The following is a 24,016-nucleotide window of genomic DNA, read 5'->3' as shown; positions in this document are numbered from 1 at the left end:
TATTGAGGCCTGTTCTTGGTGTCTCTTGTTTTGCTTGGATTGTCTTACAGCTTATTCTAATATTCATTTATTGAGAGGCTCATTGAGCGAAGGCACACTTTTTGATAAGATATGTGGACGGCACCTGCTTGCACAGTGACATCTTTGTCTCTGAAAGTACTGGTATAGAAACAAAAACTGAGAGATGTTTCAGCTTTGGGATGCTGCAGTCTAGTTACTTACTTGGCATGTATTCCTTTCAAGGGATAAATTTTACTCTGGAGTACTGAGAAGATGTTTTGATAGTGGGATTAGCTAAGCCTTTTAGGTGAATTATTAAATAATTCCGAATCATTATCAGATACAGGAGAAAATCAAGAAGCAAGAAAAACTAGTTAAGCAACTGGTACACATAAATTGTCAAATCTTTTTCGTCAGTGCTTTTTTCTGTAGAAATGTTGGAAACTGGGGAAATATAATCAGTGATCGGAAGGATTTGAAGCCTTTCTTTACACCTGTGACAGTATTTCTCTTGATTTTAAATTAGGGCCTTATTTTGGGATGACTAGGAAAATGAGAATCTTGTTCAGTATCTGAGTGTCCTGCATCTGAAGAGAGTGCGTGGATTTCTTCCCAGGGCCACCACTGCTTGACCTCTTTACCTTCTTTACCCTGGTTGTGGCTGGGCAAAGAGTTAACAGTGGCCTGGTCTGTCACTGTGATCGGCTATCTTCCATGAAAGGAAATGGAGTAGTTAAGAAAGTTGGAGATTCTAGATTCTGAAGACAACTGAGAAACTCAAGTCTATATAAAATTTCTTGCGCGTCTCCTACAGTTTTTGTTAAAGGCAATACTGCCCTCTGGTGTCCACACTCCAGTTCCAACCCATAGCTTCTTAATTAAATTGCCTTCCCCCCCACCCCCCCTTTTACAGTTTAGGCCCTAAAACTTCTTAGAAAAATGTAAAAATTATTTAAGACTTTCGGTTTAGTTTATTTTCTGGCTTGAAGTCTGTTGGATCAAGTAACTTGGGATCATACTAGAGTCATCTGTATAATACCTCTTATCTGATAATGTCCACAATTTTTTAAAAGAATATATTACTTTCCTCTGTTTATAAGGAAAGTGTTCTTAGTTCTCATTTTAAAATATGATGCATTGGATCATTGCCAACTTTTAAAAAACAAAATCATTATTCCTCTTCACTTTTGTAACTGATGTGTCATTTTTCATTTCATTCTGGATATAAATTGTAATTTCTTTCGCCTGTGTTTTTTCTTCACAAGCACGCCTTTCATATAATGATAGAGGTAAGATGCATTGATGTTTGTTTTACGGCTGTGGAACTTTGTGGATGCATACTAATCATTTTGTTCTTAGATTTTGTTGTTGCTTTATTGTGCATCCTTTATAGTTTATAAATTTATGTTATAGTTTTTTCCGCTTACAATATTAAAAACATTTATTTTATCATAGCATTAGTTTTGGGTTTTAAAGAATTGTTAACAGTGTTTATACTTATCTAAGGTGAGATGTGGAAACAATTGTTTTAGTTAACACCTAATGGCTAAATTTTTAGCCTTAAAACCTTGGATTGGTTAATTTTTATAGTATGTCATTAATGTCAGCATGTGCTCATTTTTAACAGGTGCTGACTTTCTCGTTGAACCCATTATCTTTTAATGTGAAATCTGTATTTTCAGGTAGTTTATTGCATCTTTGGCATCTTTAGTAAATGGACTGGCTAGAGGAATTATAACTTGATCTTTCACTGTCTAGAAATTTAAGGCTTCTATTTAGATTTGAATTTGCCTTTCATGTGGAGAACCCAGAATGAGTAAAATGCTCGCAGACTGCTTTCCAGCTCCTCACTTCTAGGCTTTTGTCCATTCTGGGTTGTAGGGATGATGCTGGCTGGTGGCACTGGGGTGGTGACCACTGTTGTTTCCATGCGGCTTCTCAGCATGATGTCTTCTGCTGCCATAATTTTCACATACAAATGGGGTAAAGAAGAGATGTGATCAGAGCCATGTTCTAATGCGTATCTTTTTCACTGGGCAAAATAGCATAGGTACTGTGAGAGAACTGAAACCTAGGGAGTTTTCAGGAATTCTGTAGTCCTTATAGTTGCCCCTCCAGAAGTGGTTTTTCTCAGAAACAGGGCAAGGCCGTGTTTTATGGATAACATCAGAATGTTGTCACTATGAAGTTTAAGTTTGAATTTGTCTCCCAAGGTGTTCATGTATTTTAAAGGTATAAATCTTTATTCCTAGAATCAAGTGTTGAGTTTTTTATAAATTAGTAAAATGATGCTAATAAATTGAAAATAATTTTTAATATTCTTAGATTATAGGATAAATAAAAGCTAGATATAAGAGAAGCTGTTAAAGCTTCCTGTAAATGTAACGAAGAGCTGAAAAGTATGAATTAGAAGAATATTCTAATAATATTTTACTAGAAAAGCAAAAAGATACATTGATTGGTATTGTAGATTTTAATAGTTATAATCTTACAGAGTTCTCATTTTTAAACCTGACCTTTCCAAGAATTATAGAATATTGTTGAAAACCACATATTTCTAAAAGTTGTGACATTTTGTAGGTGCTGACTTTTTAGACCTTTTTCTCACCCTTTGAAAATTGGCCTATGTTCTTCTCAGTTTAAGCTTCTTAAGGTAATTTTGACAAGGCATATTTCAGGCTGTTAATATATAATGTTGACCATAATGGTAATATCATTAAGAGAGTGATCTAAGATTTCTTACCGAAATAATGGTAGCTTCAAAACTTTGTAAGTAGAGTCTTGAAAACTAACAAGGACTTTGTAAAGTTTATCTATACATTTGGGAAACATCCAGTGATTTTTTTTTTATTATTATTATTCTAAACATAGGCATTGGAAATTTTTGTTTCCTAAAATTAAGTTTAATATTACATTAAAATCTTATTTTGAACAGTTAATATATTCTTACTTTGAGATGTGGATTAAGTCATCTAAATCCTGTTTTATAGACTGAATCGTATCCATATGGTTGGTACTCTTTAGAATAGAGAATGGATAATGTGTATGTTATCTAAAGAGACATTATCAATTAGTTTATAAAAGTTATTGCAAATCTTAGTGGGTGCGTATAGTCCCATTTTACTTGGTTATTTTCCCTCATCAGCTTTCAGCTCTTATCTGCATGCTTTAATTTTGGCATCCCTGCTTTGAAAACTCAACTTTTCTAACTTTTCTCTAAAAGATGAGGGGATCATTGACTTTAACCTTGTAGTTACAAAGTTTTTCAAATTGAACTTTTTCTCTTCAGTTAGCCTAATTATTCCTTTATGCATTTATCCAACAATTCTTGAGTTTTGAGGACTGATGGATTCCTTTGCCTTTAGAAGAGTGGTTTTCAGCTTTTTGCCCTCTTGTCTCCACGTTCACAGAAGTCATATGTCCCTATCAGTGGGATCTCTTGGCACAGACATGCTTGATCAGTCAGGGGATGAGGGAAGGAGGGAGGGTTTAATACTGGTGAACATCATAGTCTTGTTTCCCCTCCCACTGAGGGGCCATACTTCGGGAAGGTTTACATTTGATTTCCTTGACTTATCACTTTGTTAACTAAAACAATCTTTAGCTCTGCTAACCTTTCATATTTAGTTATGTGTGAAAGAAAGGCAACTTTTGTAGATATTTAATAATTATCTGATGTTAGAATGGGTCACAGGAAGTCTTCTGGTTTATCATATTGTTTTAAAATAGGAATTCGCAAAGCATTTTTAGAAATATTGTCTACTTCAGAAGAAGAAATTGCATTGAGTTTTCTTTAATACTCTGCAATGTTTCTATTGCTGAGAGTCTTTCTAACGTAGACGTCAACTTTTAAAAAATTTTGAGTGGCACTTAGGGGCTAAGTAATGCCTAAAGGGAGCACGAACTGTCTTGAGGCATTAGAAGAGGAGTTCTGTTCTGCTTTTAAAGGGAGAGTAAAGGCAGAAAGACATGCATTGATGAAGGGGGTGACGTATGATTTCTGAGTGTCTTAGGCTCCACCCAGTGCCGTTAAGTCTGTTGCCACAGAAATTTTAGTTACTTCTTACAGTATTCATTACCCAGGCCTTCAAACATCTCTGGAAGCTTTCCAAAAGGCTTCCTTCCTCATGCTTTATTTGCAGATATTGAACTAATAGAATGCTTTCTGCAAAGGGTTGCCACTTTACTTTATATAGGAGGATTTCCTGGTGATGCTGTACTCCTATTTATATATTTGCTTCATTTTAAAAATTAACTATAGCCGTATACTTCTCTTTCATTTACCATACCGTATCATCTAATGTGACCATTTATTTTCTGAATTATAATTTGTATTTTCTTTGCCATTAAGTCCCGAAATACTGTCTCAGTCAGTTCTGGGAAATAATTATAAGCAAAAGGATTAAGTGTTACTGGGTGGAAAAATTAGAATAAACAGAGCAGTTTGGTTATAGCAACACTAACTTACGTATTTTTGTGTGTGCTTTGTATTTGAAATACTTACTTGTAATGTATTTGAGAATAGCCGTGGTTATTTCTGATATTAGTGAAAAAGAGTTGAAGCTAAACACTCATTGGGGAAATAATAGATTTTGAGGAGTGGGTTTTTGATGCATAGCCATAATTTGCTGTTCTGTTACTTTTCAAATCCTTACTCTATAAGGAGGTATCAACTGGATGAAATTGGGATACTACTAATAGTATCCTGGAAGGTCACAGAAAAATCTTAGAATTAATGAGACTGGATCAAAAAGATCTTTTCTCTTGATTGCTATGTATATGTAGCAGTCACGTGCACGTGTGCGCGCGCGCACACACACACACACACACACACACAGTAATAGTGTTGATTGTTATTATGAAAACTGAATTCAAGCTCCTTGCTTTGTGATCACTATAGATAATTAGTAATGCTTAAGAACTCAGTTTTGGCAAGATTGAAATTAATGTCATTTATATGTGTTTACCATTTTTGTCAATTGATTCCTTAGTATACTCACTTTTTCCTGATATTTAGAAGTGATATGTATCATGTGCTGCTTTTTAAAATAATACTATTATTGTTTGTAGGACCCAGGACCACCCCCACCTTCTCCATTACTAGGTTTGAAGCCATTACAGTTACTAGAAGTGAAAGCAAGGGGAAGATTTGGTTGTGTGTGGAAAGCCCAGTTACTCAATGAATATGTGGCTGTGAAAATATTTCCAATACAGGTATGTTTATTGCAGTTTTCTGATATGCATATGTTTGTTAAAAGATGCAACTGGTTAGGTCATTGTAACTCAGAAACAGTCTGAAAACACATGGCATATGTTTCGGGGTGGTTTTGCGCTACTGGGGAAAATGGTTAGCCCTTTTATGTCTGTCTTCTCATCTGAGAAATTAATCATACAACAGTCATGTTTGTTCAGAGGGGTGGAATTTCAGTATATGCACATATTGGGGAAGTTTTTGCCAATAAAAGTTGTACAGAAATGCAGAGATGATTCTAATTAAAAAATATAGTTCATTGTTTGAGTGGTTAATTTTTAATGCCCCATTGACATTATCAGAAAAAGCAAACAATAATGAACGAGTCGTGTACTTTGTTTTAGAATTGCTGTTTGGAGATATATCAATGTTACTACTAGATTGGATTTTGTTCTATTTTTGCGTATTGATGTAATCGTTTCATTTTGTTTGGTGAATTTTCAGAGGCAGTCAGCTGACTCCAAATAATTGATTTACTGTTGACTTGTTCTTGTTTTAGAGGCCAACCTCATAAAACCCTGGTCTCACACCTCTGAGATACCCTTTAGTTTTGCTCCATTCGTAGTATAGATCTGTGATGATACCTTTGTTCCTGTCGTCTGTTTCTTCACACCTGTGGCTAATGCCATGCGTGGTATTGGGATCCTGGCTGGGTGTTTTGGTTTCACCCCTCCCCTGCACCTATATAGTAGATCTTCCTTATACCAAAATTATTCGGTTTCTTTGTCTAATATACCTAGACCTTTGCCCTCTTACCTCTTTGAAAGCCTGTTTCTCAGAGTCTGTGAAGAAGTTTATTCCTTTTTTTTTTTTTTGGTAGCAATGCAGATACTGTTAAGTATAGTTTAATTCTCAGAGGAAAAGTCTATTGGGCCAATGAGTGTTATTTCATGTGAGGATGCACTTGGATTAACCTAAGTGTAGCAACAGCAATGACCATAGCTAACATTTTATTGAATGGTTCCATTGTGTCAGATAGAGGTACTTTACATATGTAAGTACACATTAATATGTATCCATGTATTACCCATACATATAATACAACATACGTTACACATACAACGCAACAGCCCTGTGAGGCAGATACCGCAGTCCCTGTTTTCCTAATGAGGAAATTGAATGATTATGTAATGTGCCAGAGATTCTTAGATAGTTTGGATCCAGAGAGTTCGTAACCATTATGCCTCCCTCTTTCATTATTCTCCCATTGTGAAAAGAAACTAATCCTTTGTAAGTAGACAGAACACATAAGAGGCATGGATCACTTGCAGGCACAAGTGAGTCTGTGGTGTTTCAAATTATTGTATTGCATATTTATACCCCATTGCTTTCTTATTGACTCTGCAGGGTATTCTAAACATTTTGTTAAGAATGTTTGACATACTGTTAGTCTTTGGAAAAAATTTGTTTTCTATTTAGATGAAGTCATTCTCCGTGAATTTCATGTCTCAGAGAGATTATTCTTAATAGTAACATAGATGACTTCACACCATGATGAAATTACACTGTAGTTACTAACTTGCGTATGGAACATGTTGCCATTTTTAAGATTGAGAAGTGCAGCATTTCTGATAACTCCTAGATTTACAAATTAGAGACACAAAAAAGTATGTTTGAGGGAAAGAGGCAGGGCAGGCATTTAGTATGGAGCTGTTACCTGTTGTCAAGAGTTTTCTTTTATTAAAAAAAATAGGACAAAAGAAAACCAAAGAATCTTTTAATACTTAGCCTTTAAAAAAAAATTCTCAGAACTCACTTGAGTAATCTCTTAGATATGGTTTGTTTGCCTGTGTTCTTTGCATTCTTATTTTTCTTTCTTTTACCTCTAGGATAAGCAGTCATGGCAGAATGAATATGAAGTCTATAGTTTGCCTGGAATGAAGCATGAGAACATACTGCAGTTCATCGGCGCAGAGAAGCGAGGCACCAGTGTCGACGTGGATCTGTGGCTGATCACAGCGTTTCATGAGAAGGTAGAGCTATCCATCCGTCCCATTCTGACTCAGGAAAGTCAGGGTTGGCTCACTTTCCTAGTGTTGGCTGCAAAACCGTCACTCACTTCTCTGGGGACAGGGTGTTACTGGTTAATCTTTATAAATAACCTGTTTTAAAAATGATTTGTATTAATAGAAAAACAAAGACGACAGCTTTTTTGCCTGGCCCTCTCCTCAGAGAATGCCAGTCTTTCGGCCCTGACTTCTTGTGCTGCAGTCACTTCCCTTATTTGAGTGGGGCCCGTGGTTAGTAGTTTTCCTGTCATTTACCATCCACTTTTATTACTCAAGCCATTTTTCAACTTGAATTTTGTTTCTTCAAATTCTTTAGTCAGTACTGCTTAGTGACAAAAGTAGGGTCAGGAAATTTATCTGATCTTTGCTTTGTCACTCATTTGTAGGGTAGTTACCACCAAAACACATTTGCTATTTTTCCTCAATTTTTCTACTTTCAGAGTTAGTATGAAAGTATACATTAATGAAGTAGGAAATTGGGTTATTTTTGCCAGTCAGTTTCATTATTGTCAGAAAAAAGTGGCTCTTTTATTTCCCTGATTCTTAACCAAAAGGTTGGCAGTGATCTCCAGAGGAAGATCCTTTAGGTTAGTTGTTTATATTTTAACTTTTTGTTCTCCTAGTCTTAGGATGTAATATCTCTATAGTCAGTATATTTTAACTTCTAAAATATTTTCTAGAATTTTAGATTTCCAATAATCTTTTTTTTTTTTTTCATTTAAATTTTGTCTTCTAAATGAGAAATTGACTGACTGTGCTTATAGCAAACCTTTAAAGACTAGTGGTATTCCTTTCAAATGTTTATTAATGTGAAACTTAAAACCATTCAGAAAGAAATGGACCTTGGATATTATTCACTGAAAGGAAAGATATGTTGCCTTCCATAACCTCTTAAAAGTAAAAAGGAAAGTCTCCATATACACATGGCTTTTATCAAGAACATAAGTTGTTTTTTTTCCCCCTTTCTTTAGGGTTCACTATCAGACTTTCTTAAGGCTAATGTGGTCTCTTGGAATGAATTGTGTCATATTGCAGAAACCATGGCTAGAGGATTGGCATATTTACATGAGGATATACCTGGCCTAAAAGATGGCCACAAACCCGCCATATCTCACAGGTAGAGCTGAATTTATATTATTTTCCCCAGTAATTCAGTATTTGTTTATTATTTAAACTTTCAAACCATTGGGCAAAATTTTCCCCCTAGTTATTTAATCATGCTGTCGGAGGCATTTGATTTTCATTTGTTTTTCAAATTAGCTTTGAGATTGGCCAGGAAGCATTTTGGATGCTGTATATATATTAACATCATTATCAAATGTTAACGATTGACTTATGTTTCAATTTGTCTTATTTCCTAAAACATAGTTAAGAATGAAAGTGTATTTATCTCAGAGGAGAAATTTATTCTGCCTCAAAACATGATTTACTTCAAAGATGATTATAAATAGGTATAAGAGGATGTAATTAAGGAGAGATTTTCGAATATATTTTTGGTTGTGTTTTGAATGACCACGTGATCATTACCGAAGCTGAGGTGATGGGAGGCATGATTTGAATAATTGGGTTGACTAAATTTCCTTTTTCAGTGAAGAAATAGTACTTGGACCCAACAACTGTCAGATCCTTAAAGGGAAAACATTAGTTCCCTTTAAATATGGGATTCGGCTCGCCACTATAATTTAACTTCCTAGAACCTGGAATCAGTTTACCATCTTATGTTCAATTTAAAGATGGTTGTTTTAAATTAACTGATGCTTGGAACTAATACATCAGGTGGTGTTTAGGTTGCAGGGAAGCATTACTTTTATTTCATTTCCAATTTTGAAAACCTTAAATGACTTCCACCTCTGAAGTAGCTCCCTTTCATCTTCCTGCATACAGTCTAACTGCCTCTTCCTGGATTTTTGCTTGCCTCACATAGTCCTATGGGAAATAATCCTTGTGAACCCCCAAAGGTTACTTTAAGTAGGGTACCTAAAAATTGATTGAGTCTAAACTGGATTTTGTAGCATTTGTGGGTATCTGTGTCCTCTGCCTCACTTTGGTCCCTGTGTCTGCACACATACATTTAACCATCGCTTCCGACACAGATGTGTTTGCCTGGGGTATAGTTATCTCTGGCATGAACTAGTTGAGGCTGGAGTGTAGAGGAGAGCTGATTGCCTTAAAATGGTTACTCTTTTCGGAATGCCAGGCCCCAGCGGGAGCGTGTGTGTTTGTGGAAACTTTTTATCTGTAAACATTCCTCTGGGTGCCTTCTGTACAGCCAGGTTGGTGAATATAAGAGCCATTAAAATAAGGGACTATTTTAAAATGTAGGCCTGTGCCAATATGCAAAAGACTCCAATCCTGCTGTTATTTGAAAATTTTTTCATTTTGGTTTTTAACTTGAAGTTTCAATGAGAGTTTTTAACTATAAACTGAAATATGCTTATCATCTTAACAGTTTTTTGATTGGTAGATTGGAGTGACATAGATAACATGAAAGCCGGACAGTATCTTTGGAATGGCAGCTCTTTATAAAATGGCTTTATGGAGAGAATTCCTTCCTGTTGTCCCTGTAGTGGATAGGAGTTGGTCACTGTACCCTTGTGCTTCAAGCTATATGGAGACTTTACTTAAGCTTTTTTCCCTCTCCTTTTTCTGTATTGCATACTTTTTTTAATAGCATACATAGTCTTTTTTTCCTAGTCACAGTCAAAAAATTTAAAAGGTAAAATTGTTTTAACTGAATTTGAATACTTTGTCTATCTTTCTGTTTGCAAGGGACATCAAAAGTAAAAATGTGCTGTTGAAAAACAATCTGACAGCCTGCATTGCTGACTTTGGGTTGGCATTAAAATTTGAGGCTGGCAAGTCTGCAGGTGATACCCATGGACAGGTAAGGATGATAACTATAAACTCTAAAGGAAAAATAATCCTGTCCCATATTTTCTTAGATGGTTGATCTGGAATCAATTGGTCTAAAATTATTGTGGTGGTTATTAAATTAGCATCTAATCAAGAATAACTGTCTTGAGTAAGTTAAATTTGCTAAGGAAGATATTTTCATATGGTAGTTAGATCAAGGAATTCATCTAAAACAATTCAAATGTTATAGGACTCTATTTTTAAAATGAATCAAAGGAGAATCTATCACATTTTAATAGGCCTCATTCTTTTAGGGAGTTCTTAATATTATTAACTCACTAGTTTTAACTTGGGGTTTCCCCTAGTGGTAAAGAATCTGCCTGCATCGCAGGAGACCTGGGTTTGACCCCTGGGTTGGAAAGATCCCTGGGTTGGAAAGATCCTTGGAGAAGGAAATAGCAACCTACTCCAGTATTCTTGCTTGGGAAACCCATGGACAGAGAAGCCTGATGGGCTACAGTTAATCGAAGTTTACACAAGAGATCTCAGCAATAGGAGCCTGTAAGGAAGGCCAGAGGGGAAAAGAACATCCATATGTTTTATTTTCAGAAACTGAGGCTAGGAAAGGTGTTTTCAAAACAGTTCGACTGAAAGGTGTTATTTCCTTATAAAGCCAAATGATTTTCTTTAATCATTGCTTCATCTTTCAAATTACGCAAATTATTTGATCACCTGATTCTCAGCTTTCTTTTTTCCCAGTGTATGCTGTTGGCCTCCAAGAACATAGCACAACAAATTTTGGCAGTATCGACTAATGATTCAAGAATTTAGTCAACAGTCATAGTTCTAGAAAGTTGACAGCATGTGTATTTTGGAAGGAAGGCGATTTTATGGAGTATTGCTGAGATAGAAGATCGTGCAGGAAGTCTAGGACCAAACTTCTGAGCTGATTATTTTAAGACTTAAGTTTTCCAAAGAATTCAATCCTTTGGTGCCTTGTAAACTTAACATACCATCCCTCCCTTTAAAAAAAAAAAAACTTAGGGGATTCATTCATATCTTTTAATGCCATGATTGGGTTACATGACACAGATAAAAATAATAATACATAACAATAATACAAAATTACACATATGCATAATAATAAATAATACATCACTGATTCCTTGACTTTAGATTTCATGGGCCAGGAAATTTCAAATGCATGTTACTGCATATTTTATATTTTGCAAAGAATACTGGAAAAAAATGATTTTTATCTTTTGTCATCATCAATTTATGAGAGGACATTTACACTAAAAAAAGATGATGTTATCATTTCATAAAAAAAGTACTTTGGATGGCATACATTTATCTTTAGGAGAAAAGCAGACTTTTGGGAAAAGCTTGCTTATAGCACAATTAAGTTATTTAAAGTAGCCAAAAAGAGAAAGTTACTCTTTAAAGTGTTCTTATTATTAACAAATGAATTAGAAACTTGAACTTTAGGGTCTTAGTGAGCGATACTTTTTTTTTTTCCAATACCTTTGTTAAATGTATATTTACAGGTTATTGCCCAATTTCTAGTGTAGATCACAGTAACTTAATGTAGCTTTTGGAAATACTAATATCTGGGCCACTCCCTAGACCTACTAAAACGTAAGTGGATTGTGATCTACCCAGGTATCACACAGAAATTTTTAAAACAGATGAATTTTGTCAAGCACCAACCAGAGTCAGCTGTACTAGCTTGGTAACTATAGTTAACATTAATGAGAAATGTTAGGGACTGATATCAGTAAAGAATATAAGACAGAATTCATGAAGAAACAAATAGATTTTGTGCAAATAGAACTTTAGAAAGTTTATCTATCCTTTGTGTGGCTAATTTGTTTTATATTTTGTATTGTTATACTCAAAAAGAGTATTTTTTTTTTAAGGATACATTTCAAACTGTACAGTCGAAAAGTAAACAGATTTTTTTCTATGTTCCATCCTCTCTCCACAAATAATCATTGTTCAGTTTGTGATTACTTCCAGAAGGGGGAAAAAGTCTAAGCCTAAACCAGCATAGTATGTGTTGATATATCTATTAAGTGTATCCCGAAGGGATCTTAGTATATACACTGCTTTGTTCTTTGCTGTTTTCATCCTATAATATTTTTAGAACTCTTTCCATGTCAGTCCTTAGAGATCTACCTCATGTTTTTCTAAGAGCTGCATAGTACTTTTATTTGTTTAAGCACACCCTACTCATGGTTGCGTCCAGTTTCCGGGGTCTTGGCTGTTGTGTTACTTGAAGTGGAATAACATTCTGGTAGTCAAAATGTAGTTATCTTACCTGATAGTAGACCACAGTTGGTTTTGATTCTCTTTACAAATGATAAAATGTCAGTTCACAAAGTTAATAATTGCTGTTTGCTTTTAACATCTTTTTCAGGTGGGCACCCGAAGGTATATGGCTCCAGAGGTGTTAGAGGGTGCTATCAACTTCCAAAGGGATGCATTTTTGAGGATAGATATGTATGCCATGGGGTTAGTCCTGTGGGAACTGGCTTCTCGCTGTACTGCTGCGGATGGTAAGGGAACAAATATTTTTTTTAAAAGATATATATGTGTGTGTGCCTGCTACACATGTGTGAAGAGGGTTGATTACTCTCAAAGGTAATATTATAAAGCACAGCTGTTTTTAAGTATACTCCCAGAAGTGGTAAAGAAAATTCAGGAGGCAGAGGATAGGAGGGCAGGAAAGGAAAGGTACTGAAATGTATTGATTCATTACGGTTGCCAGATGCTTTGCTGGGCACTTCACATCAGTTCAGTTCAGTTCAGTCGCTCAGTCGTGTCCGACTCTTTGCGACCCCATGAATCCCAGCATGCCAGGCCTCCCTGTCCATCACCAACTCCTGGAGTTTACTCAAACTCATGTCCATCGAGTTGGTGATGCCATCCAGCCATCTCATCCTCTGTCGTCCCCTTCTCCTACTGCCCCCAATCCCTCCCAGCATCAGGGTCTTTCCCAGTGAGTCAGCTCTTCACATCAGATGGCCAAAGTACTGAAGTTTCAGCTTCAGCATCAGTCCTTCCAGTGAACACCCAGGACTGATCTCCTTTAGGATGGACTGGTTGGATCTCCTTGCAGTCCAAGGGACTCTCAAGAGTCTTCTCCAACACCACAGTTCAAAAGCATCAATTTTTTGGCACTCAGCTTTCTTCACAGTCCAACTCTCACAGCCATACATGACCACTGGAAAAACCATAGCCTTGACTAGACAGACCTTTGTTGGCAAAGTAAGGTCTCTGCTTTTTAGTATGCTGTCTAGGTTGGTCATAACTTTCCTTCCAAGGAGTGAAGCGACTTTTAATTTCATGGCTGCAATCTCCATCTGCAGTGATTTTGGAGCCCAGAAAAATAAAGTCTGACACTGTTTCCACATCTATTTCCCATGAAGTGATGGGACCAGAGGCCATGATCTTAGTTTTTTGAATGTTGAGCTTTAAGCCAACTTTTTCACTCTCCTCTTTCACTTTCATCAAGAGGCTCTTTAGTTCCTCTTCACTTTCTGCCATAAGGGTGGTGTCATCTGCATATTTTCTCTAGGCAGTCTTGATTCCAGCTTGTGCTTCTTCCAGCCCAGCGTTTCTCATGATGTACTCTGCATATAAGTTAAATAAGCAGGGTGGCAATATACAGCCTTGGCGTACTCCTTTTCCTATTTGGAACCAGTCTGTTGTTCCATGTCCAGGTCTAACTGTTGCTTCCTGACCTGCATAAGGTTTCTCAAGAGGCAGGTCAGGTGGTCTGGTATTCCCATCTCTTTTAGAATTTTCCACATACCTTTAGCTTATTTTCTAAAACAACTTTGGAGGTATTAGCTTAGTTTTATATGTGAGGAATTTGACACTCAAAATTTAAGTAGAAATTAAGTAGCTTGTCTATTTTAGCTGTAAGTTGGTGAGTGATAGAGCCTAGTTTTAAACTGATCCAGATTCAGGGAGAGGGCTGCTACCTTGGTCAGGTCATATGGGTCCTAAGATACCTAAGGGTTAAAGTCAGCTCTTGGGTGAGAGTTGCATGTAGATTGGCCTCCCAAACATTGTCCTGGGAGGCTATTCAGCACTTGCCTGATGGCAGCATGTACCTCAGCAACAGACTGAATTAGCATTCTGTCCTCTATGGCTGAGCACATTATACTGCAGGTTAGATTCTGCCTCTTTAAAGCTTTGAAAGTCTGATCTACTGTAGACATTATTATAAACATAAGTTACATTCTCTAGCCCATCACCTTGGTTCCAAGGGATTCCTAGTCCTTGTTTTTGAAATCTTTTTCTAAAAGAGATATTCACATTGATTGATTATAAACCTGCATGTTATACTCCTGGTGTGAAGGAATTATAGTGTTGTGGGTACTGTCTTTAGTGCTCCTCAAAAGGTCTCTCTTTTCTCCAATCATGTTACACTTCTTGGGATATGAGAATATAAGATAAACTTTTCTGACTGCTAACCGCAAACCAATGTTAGTTTGATGTTTTGTTTTGTTTTTTTTTTTTTTTAATTTTTAAAAGGTGTAACTATCTTAACCTATGTTCTATGAGTATTTTCTGAGTATTTTAATAGTTTCTCAGTGTATGACAGACTACCTCTGTTATATGAAACTTGACTTGGGATAAGGTGCTTTTAAAGGGAATTTAGTGGACAAGTGGTTAGGAATGAACAGCCATTCATTCTTCCAAAATTGGTGTGGGAGTGGATCCAGAACCTAAGAAAGGTTGAAGCAATTTGGATATAATTTTAGCTTAAAAGTCTATAGGAAGAAGAGTAAACTGTTCAGTGTGTTTTGGGTTAAAGTGGAAGATGAATGCACTATGTGCATTTATGGAGGCAGAAAGAAGCGGGTGAGATGGCAGATGTTACTGAGAAATATATTGCTTAAAATTTGAGTAATATGAACTCTCTGAAGCGAACCAATTGGATATAGTATTATGAGGGATAAACAATGTACAGTTCAGTTGATAAAAATGTATCTTGGACAGTCAGTTCTAGAGTAAGGTAAGTATGAATTTTCCATGTAGGTAAATGTTTTTTGAGTTTAAGTGCTCAGTTGTGTCCAACTTTGCAACTGCATGAACTGTAGCCCACCAGGCTCGTCTGTCTGTGGGATTTTCTAGGCAAGAATACTGGAGTGGGTTGCCATTTCCTTCTCCAGGATATCTTTTCAACTCAAGGATTGAACTCATGTCTACCGTGTCTCCTTCATGGCAGGCGGATTCTTTACCTGCTGAGCCATGGATAAATGTTAATACCTGAGAAGTGTAAGGAAATATTATTGGAGTTTGGAGGAGTGAGGAGTTGCTTTGTTTTGTATCAGGGAAGTTTTTATGGAATAAGAGAGGGATAGATGCTTAGATTTCTTAAATACCTTGCAGGTGCTATGGAATACTCAGTTGCAGAGAGGCCTTTCTGATCCAAGTCAGAAATTAGAGGGGACAGTGTGAACGTTGTTAAAGTAGTGATCTTAAATTTTTTTCATGGTTAATCATTGATGGTTTACGTCAGTGAGTCTCAAATTTCAATGTGCAAACCAAACTCCTGGGAATCTTAAAACTCAGATTTTGACTCAGTAGGTCTGGACTGGGGCCTAATAATTACATTTCTTACAAGCTGCCTGTCAATGCTGCTGACCTGTGGAGCACATTGAGAGTAGCAAGGGTAACAGACACCTTAGAATGTCAGTACTCTAAGTGTCTGGAAGCGCACAAGCAGAGCCCAACTATTCAGCCCCCAAGTATTCGTGCAGTTAGACAGGGTTGAATTAGATGGCCTCCTTCGTGATCCACTGTTAACTTAATTCTATGCAGGAGTGTTTGGTATGTTTTGAGAACTTGCACAGGGTTTGTTATCTATATACAGACGCATCTGGTCTCTGAAGTTGCTCATTAGTGACCAATTTCCATCAGGGGCAGACGGTTCACAGACTCTAGAGTCATTCTGAGGTGGATTCAGCTCTCTTACTTCACAGCTGTATGTCCTTGTGCAAATTATGGAAATTTTTTTGCACTTACAATCTGTAAAATAGGGTATCTGCACTCTGTGAAGATAAAATGGAATATAAAGCTTCTGGTCAGCATAACTGTTTATTATTATTTATTAATAACTCCTAACTGAATTTCTGTATTTGAGTAGACCTAAGTAAAAAAAAAAAATCATTATATTGTAGAATAAATCTTGCTTTTCTGTGAGGGCACGATTCTGACTTGTTGGGAACCCTGTTTATACAGTACATCTGTGATTTTTAAACTAAATATTTGGCAGCTTTTGTGAGGGCAGAGGTGTGCCTCTGGAGTACATACCTCCTTGTATGATTGTGTAGGGGGCTACGGCATGTCAGAATAAAGATAGCTATAACGGACTGAACCCAGTCTTCAATGAAGGCACTACTGTTTATAGTCTGTAATTGCAGGAGTGGGTACCTTATAAAGATGTTATATCCTTAATATGCACATATCCACAGTTCCTTGTGTCCTTTATACAGAGGCAGGTATTCCTTATGCAGTAGGTAGGAGAACTCCTTACAATCCTTAGCAGTGTTACATGCCAAATTACAGACTTTGATTTCTTCTAAATTAACATTTGTGGTTGTAACTACAGTTGAGCGTTTGTCTCTCTCCTGTCATTATAGCATATGACAGTTAGGAAAAGGTGGTAAGAGTATGTTTTAGAAAACTTGTTCCAGTTAGGAAGGCAAGATGATTTGAATTAAAATGACTTTCCCCCCTTTTTTACATTTCAGGACCTGTAGATGAATACATGCTGCCATTTGAGGAAGAAATTGGCCAGCATCCCTCTCTTGAAGACATGCAGGAAGTTGTTGTGCATAAAAAAAAGAGGCCTGTTTTAAGAGATTATTGGCAGAAACATGCTGTAAGTTACAGTTAGCTTTTCACTTTAATTTCCAATAATAAAAAAGCTCATCAGAGGAATGGTTTCTATTTCTGCACATTTTCTTTCTGGATATCCTGAGGCAGAGATCTTGGTACAAGATATTCTATACTAGAGTCCTGGAAACAATGCAGTTAAGGCCACATCTGTACGCTCGTGAGGGAGACGGAAAAGTCAGAGCCGTAGGGGACACTTGGCTTCGTGCCCTTGTGTCACAGTGTGTCCCCTATTTGGAAGGTTTCCAAGGGAAACAAGTGCATATAACTAGAGACGTGGATAAGCCAAGTAGCGAATCCTTAAATGTGGCTTCCTAACCTTTTTCCTACTTATCTGCAAGGTAGAAATGCTGATATTAACTAAGAAAAGAATAAAAATTGGTAAACTTCTCAAAGCCTTAGTTTTGAATTCAGTTCAAAGGCTAGCTTAAATTTAAATTACCTGCTTTGTGAACAGTGATTAGAGATATTTGGAATTGCTGTGATCATCTCCAGTGCTTTAAAAAAAAATACTGTTTTCTCTCAGTGCTTCTCTCCATGTTACTACATACGAGATATTCGAAAGTGAATGCTGACAAATATCAAACTCGGCTAATCTTGAGACTGTCTTTAACCCACAAGAATAGCAATTTCTTTATGAGAGTTTTACTCTAGTTCCCAATAGAAAACAAAAATTGCTATGATATTTAAATGTGTTTTTCCTTTTTAGGGAATGGCAATGCTCTGTGAGACGATAGAAGAATGTTGGGATCACGATGCCGAAGCCAGGTTATCAGCTGGATGTGTAGGTGAAAGAATTACTCAGATGCAAAGACTAACAAATATCATTACCACAGAGGACATTGTAACAGTGGTCACGATGGTGACAAATGTTGACTTTCCTCCCAAAGAATCCAGTCTATGATGGTTGCATCGTGTGTGCACACAGAAACCGGACTCTCAGCTGGAGCTGCTAAAGAAACTGCTCACAGTTTATTTTCCGTGTGAAATGAGTAGGGTGTCTCCTGGACATCTCAGAAAGAAGACCCTCATTTCAAAAGGTGGCTCTGGGAGACTTATGGCATTGCCTGTAGCAGAGACATGAAGGACACGCGACTAAGAGAAAAGTTGTAAACTGTATAAAGAAACTTTTGAAAAAATGTACATGAAGAATGTGGCCCTCTCCAAATCAAGGATCTTTTTGGACCTGGCTAATCACGTGTTTGAAAACTGACATCAGATTTCTTAATGTCTGTCTGAAGACACTAATTCCTTAAATGAACTACTGCTATTTTTTTTTAAATCAAAAACTTTTCATTTCAGATTTTAAAAGGGTAACTTGTTTTTATTGCATTTGCTGTTGTGTTTCTATAAATGACTATTGTGATGCCAATAGGACACAGCTTGTGAATGTTTAGTGTGCTGCTGTTCTGTGTACATAAACAAAGTCATCTAAGTGGGGTACAGTGAAGAGGCTTCCAAGCATTACTTTAACCTCCCTCAACAAGGTATACCTCAGTTCCACGGTTGCTAAATTATAAAATTGAAAACACTAACAAAATTTCAATAATAAATTGACCCGTGTTTTGTAACAAGGTATTACAAATTCACTGTGTTATTTAAGAAAAAAGGTAAGCTACGCTTAGTGCCAACAGTAAGTGGCCGTTCGTAAAGCAGTGTTTTAGCTTTTCTTGTGCTAGCTTGTGATTTAAGGGAAAAAAAAGTGCTGTTTTTTGAAATGAAAAAATGGTGTATTTCCCCCTTTTCTCCCATGTTTAAAAAAAACTTCATCTTATATCCAGTTCCCAAAATATTGCATACTTAGCTACATACTTTTTTAGGTGTGCTGTGCTTGGGGACTGTTTGAAAATTTAAAGCATGATTTAAAATTTTTTAAGTGAGCTGTAACACTGGAAAGCTCTTCATTTTTATTCTTTAAAAATAGATTTTTTTTCCTATTTATATATGTAAAATTGTAGTGTATTTCTTTTCACCAAACAGTGTGTGGGACATTCTTGATCACTGTTTTAGAATCACCTCAGGAAGTGTCATTACCCAGAATTCCTCACTCTCTGCTTTGAGACTTGTAACTTTATTACTATATTTCTGCTTGGTGCCATCTTGTCAGAGTAATATTTGATGTCTGTGATATGTCAAGAATTATCCTAGGATAGAGATTTAAACTTTAAGCACAGATTTCAGATGTTACTGCTTTAAAACAAATCAGGGATAACAAGTTAAACTTATAACTTAAAATATGCAATGACATTTAGAGGTAACCAATGTTGATATAGGTAACATAGCCTCCTTCCACAAATTGCTTTTACAACTAACTGATGTTAATTTAGGATATTTCATGCCTTATCCTTGATGAGAAAATGGAACTGATAAGTAGGTGCCAAAGTGCTTTTCAAAACAATATTACATTAGAATATAATTGGATTCCTTCTCAAATTTACAGGCCAAAGCAAAACATTAATTAGGTTACTGACCAGCAAATAGTCAGTATTATGCTATGTACTTTTGTCAGGTCATTTTAAAATTCATGTTAATTTTATAAAAGAATTTTTTATGTGTCACTATCAGGAGCTCACTGTGAATGTGTTATCTTCAAATGGCTATTTAACCACACAGTACACTACATTTTACATAAAACGTGCACTTAATCTCTGGGAATAAATTATATTATTTATAAATAATACATAGGTCAACAGACTCTAAGCAGGGAGGGAAAGAAGAGTAACAGCATTGTCGTCTGTGTGCCACACACCATACAGAACTTTGTGTTCTTGGTCACATAATGTACCCAAGGCTTTGTTGTATTTCTAAGAATTCCCATTTCAGTGTTGAGTTTACCTTTATTTCAAAAAGTACTTGGCTTCTCAATTTCTTGGTTTTGCTTCTACCTGGAAACTAATCAAGAAGGGAAAATAATGAGACTGTTCATACATGAAAATTGTTCATCTCTTGAAGATTGATTTCTACCTGTTTTGAACATTTAATCCTGTTTTTAAAAGTTAAAAAAGTTAAAGGAAAACGAGTATTATGATGAATGTTTGGCTTATATGAACACTTAAAAAGAGTTACATTTATAAGACCAGTTATTCACAAAATAAAGTTTTCTCTTCATGTTAGAAAACATTTTTAGAAATCCTGGGTATTGTACTTAACTCTAGCTAACCAATTTTACAATAAAACCTGTATCCTTTTGAGAACTACATTGGTAGAAAAATAATTTTTATAAGCAGTAAAATAAGAATGTTCCAGTGACTACCTGTCCTGTACCTAGTCTTGTTAAAACTTTCTTTTGCAGGGCATTTTCACATTTGGTTTACAGTCAGCGTAGAGTGGGCAAGTTAATAAAAAGTTTAAGCTTAGGGATACTGAAAAAGAGAGTGATCAAAGAAAGAAAAATGATTTGTTTGGGGGTAAGCAGACCCCAATAATTTTTTCCTCATGTGTATGGTGCTCCTTATGATTCGTCTTGTATTCTGCCTTTATGACACACATCAGAACTGCTGCTCTAACTTACACTCTTGACCTTGCCCAGATCTCTGTGTAAGGAATGCTTTATGATCAACTGCCATAGGACTGATGGACTAACCAGTGTTTGGCTGTATTCGAAGTCTATGCCCTGCACCGCTCTTGTATGTATTTTAGATGTTAGGCAGTTTTTAGCATGTGACGTGTGATTCTTGTTTGAATGTTTATTACAGGTACCTTGTGAATTCCAGAACAGAGACTGTGCCTCACAGTTGTTGGTCCCATGAACTTGCACTGTCCTTCATGGTGATGTTTTGAAAATACAATCAGAGAGAAAAAAGTTTAGAACTTAAAGATGAATCATAAATCATGAAAGTATAAAGAAACTCTTCTTCCCCCGTCCTTACTCTTAGGTAGTATAACAGCTACATTTCAGTAAAATGCAGGTAGGAGGGGAAAAAATCCTGGCCAGATGATAGTTTAGTGGAATAAACTCATTAACTGTTTAAAAAAGATGCTTTGCCACAGATATTTTCCAGTTTCTCTTTTTTACCTTTTAAAACTATTACTTTTTAGGAACATTTGGTATAATGTGCATAAAATTATTTACTGATTTATGGGCAAAATGATACAAGTAGCATCTTGATTGAACATCATTTACCTCAGATACTCAACCAGCAGTACATTTTTATGCAGTCTCAACCCATATCCTGTTCGTTACCTCTCAGAATATTGGTAGACAGTTACTTTAGCTTCACTCTGTGTTTCTCGTCAGTGTTTTGGGCACAGGTTGTTGTACTACTGTCAAATTGTACTTGCTGTTTTTTTCTGCAAGTATTTAACAAAAAGTCAAAAAAGAAAAAAAAAAGTCCCATAAAACCCCACCTTGGGTAAGTGATTGTTAAATATTGTACAAATAAAATGTATGCTATCCCCATTCCATTCCCAAGTTAAATAAAAAAATAAACATGGTATGATTTGCATATGAAGTTTTTCTTTAGTTATACATTCTTAAAGACAGGAACAGCAGCTTTACAATTGATAGTGAGCCTTACACCTTGGAATGTGCAGGAATGGGGACAGGTGAAAGGGAGGTTTGTCAATTATGGCATTGCTCTCCTTTGCTGTGTAAGCATATTGTGTTCCTGTGAAAGTACAGATGTTGGTCCTGCCAATTTTGAGAGAGGCTAAATGGCATTAGTTACCTTGTCTTTTCATACAGACTTTTTCTTAAAAAGTGACTTAAGGAATAGACAACAAAGATATAAATTACACTTCCCAACTACAGTTTACCAATAGAAGGGAAGAATTCTGGTATTTTCCACTTAAGGTAATCAGTAAGAGGGATCACGAAGGAAGCAAGCTTTCATTTGCATTTTTAGTGTTGCAAATTCCAAACACTAGAATTTTGGTTTATCCCCTGACTTTCCGAGCAAATGGGGGTGGAAGAGCCCCACCTACTCACATTTAATGTTCTTCACATCAATGGATTCTCAATTTTTTAGGGAAACGGTGAAGGAAGGGGCAACACTTAGGTTACACTGGTTTGAAAGAAACTGCATTTTCTTCTACAACCAAATGAAAATGCAAACCATGCTGGAATCTGCAAGGAATCTCTACAGAAAGACCGAAACTGTTTCTATAGTGTTGTTTGTTCTGCAAAACTTGTTTCTTCAGAAAGTTAATAGGATGTAATCAGTACACACAGCATTATGACTTAAGCTTGGAGAAACAGCACATACTTCCTCAGAGTCGTTCACATTTGCATGTCCACAAAACTGGAAACTTTTTTCTTAGGATTATGTTTTTGGTTGGGCACCTGGAGGGATCACAGGAGGTAGAACCTCACTGATGCTGCTAACATGCCTCCTCAGCTGGTTTTCAGTCTTTTGCTTGTGTGGTTAACAGGCTGCATTCCTTTTCTAGTAAATGAAAATATCTTTAAACCACATTTGCTTACGTTATTCTTGAAAGATTTTTACTAGGGCTTTTCATATTTGGTTTTTATTTATTGATGATGGTTTAAGCAATTTAAAAGATGGAAGTTTTAAAACGTTTATATTTTAGCTTCTCTGTAAGGAATATGGAAAGGGGAACACAACATTCTTCCTCTGAAAAACTGCTTTTGAAATGTAGGCTTAGGCTTCATTTGTGTGACTTTTGCTAACCTACTTTTTCTAGTTTTATAGCTCTTTCACTAATGGTGATGGATTTTCTGTAGCCCTTACATAGCCAGGTAAGTGGATGAGGGCTTTCAAACCTTTGAGTGGCATCCTAAGCGGATAAAAATTTGCAGTCTTCAAGCCAGTTCTTTAGGTGCTTTTGTGGTCAGTGCTTTTAAAGCAGAGGGTACTCCCCTAAAACAGCTCAGAAAAAATTTTAAGGGACAATTTTAGCTCAAGTGCCAAAAACCCTTGCTTCTTAATAGTGATGTGACCATGGTAAGTTCTTTGGCAAAATATCCCCTAGAAATCTGTAGACTATTGCACAGGACCAGGGATGCAAGCCTTGGCTTTCATGAAACACTGCTGAAAAGTAAATGACAGTGATCTGGAAACTAAGAATGCCCATGTATGCAAAGAATAGGTTGCAGGTACTGAAGAGCTACTTTTATGCATAGAAATCTCATATTCCATTCTAAACGCAGTAACTCTTAAAACTAAGAAAATAGTTTCTTAAGAGTATACTTTTAAAAAGACACACTAAGGAACACATTACTGAGCTTTGATATCAACGAAATGAGTTGAATTCCAGGGTCTGTCAATCCTCTGGACAGGGCCACTACTGTGTTAGTTTTCTCACCTGTAAACAACAGTAACTAATTATCAGGGTCTTCGACAGTTTTAAAAGGACTGCAAACTGTACAAGGATAGGGACTTTGTCTTTTGTAAGCCTTCTATGAAGAAAACAGACAAGTAGTCCTGAATAAATGAAGTCACTAACACTTCACGAATGCTTATTAAATTTCACTTTAAACACATACCAATATTAACATTAGTTTATGGATTCCTGAATTTATAAGGTACATTCCTTTGGGGAGGGTCTACCTTTTGATACAAACATTTAGTTAACACTGTCATACATTTTCCATTATTTGTGGGAGTGGCTTTATAGGAATTTGCTAAAGTGCTTGTTAGACAAATGCTAGTTCCTAGAACATGCCCAAGAATCGCATTTAAAAACATCCTACAAAATATTCTTCCGTAGATGGTATGAGTACCATATTTTAAGAAGCCTGGAAGAAAATGTTCGAACTTTTGGGTTTTTTCTTACATGTGAACCATCTTCTAGCCGAACTGATCAGGTCCCTGAACTAAAGAACCTTGGTCTGGGAGAGAATCTTAAGTTTTCATGAATACAGAAAATGCAGCACCTCCCAATGGACCAAAAGATTACTCATTACATGTCAACTCTTACCACTGTTTCTTTACTGCTTTGTTTACAGTTTGTAAAAATATCTGGCTGCTGGGTTGAAATGAACTCTTCAAATGTACCACATAAATACTTTACAAGTGTTAAATAAGAA

General features: G+C 36.2%; 1 protein-coding gene across 2 annotated transcripts in view; it reads left to right on the top strand.

The window, feature by feature from the left end:
* ACVR2A (activin A receptor type 2A) overlaps window positions 1-21,462 on the top strand; it is an 89,407-nt gene extending 67,945 nt beyond the window's left edge. Inside the window, exons 6-13 of one of the 2 annotated variants that reach the window (XM_070476238.1) lie at window positions 1,266-1,289; window positions 5,071-5,214; window positions 7,081-7,224; window positions 8,232-8,377; window positions 10,030-10,144; window positions 12,533-12,671; window positions 16,884-17,014; window positions 17,738-21,462. In XM_070476238.1, the coding sequence (XP_070332339.1) occupies window positions 1,266-1,289; window positions 5,071-5,214; window positions 7,081-7,224; window positions 8,232-8,377; window positions 10,030-10,144; window positions 12,533-12,671; window positions 16,884-17,014; window positions 17,738-17,932 (1,038 nt within the window). In that variant the 3' untranslated portion in view covers window positions 17,933-21,462. The remainder of the gene's footprint in view (window positions 1-1,265; window positions 1,290-5,070; window positions 5,215-7,080; window positions 7,225-8,231; window positions 8,378-10,029; window positions 10,145-12,532; window positions 12,672-16,883; window positions 17,015-17,737) is intronic. The other variant, XM_070476240.1, reaches the window with a different exon arrangement.
* Window positions 21,463-24,016: the final 2,554 nt, after the last annotated feature.

The sequence above is a fragment of the Odocoileus virginianus genome, chromosome 13, assembly GCF_023699985.2.
Source record: "Odocoileus virginianus isolate 20LAN1187 ecotype Illinois chromosome 13, Ovbor_1.2, whole genome shotgun sequence".
In the NCBI taxonomy this organism is placed as follows: Eukaryota; Metazoa; Chordata; class Mammalia; order Artiodactyla; family Cervidae; genus Odocoileus; species Odocoileus virginianus.
Note: the sequence above shows the minus strand (reverse complement) of the source record. Positions and strands in the feature narration are given on the sequence as shown.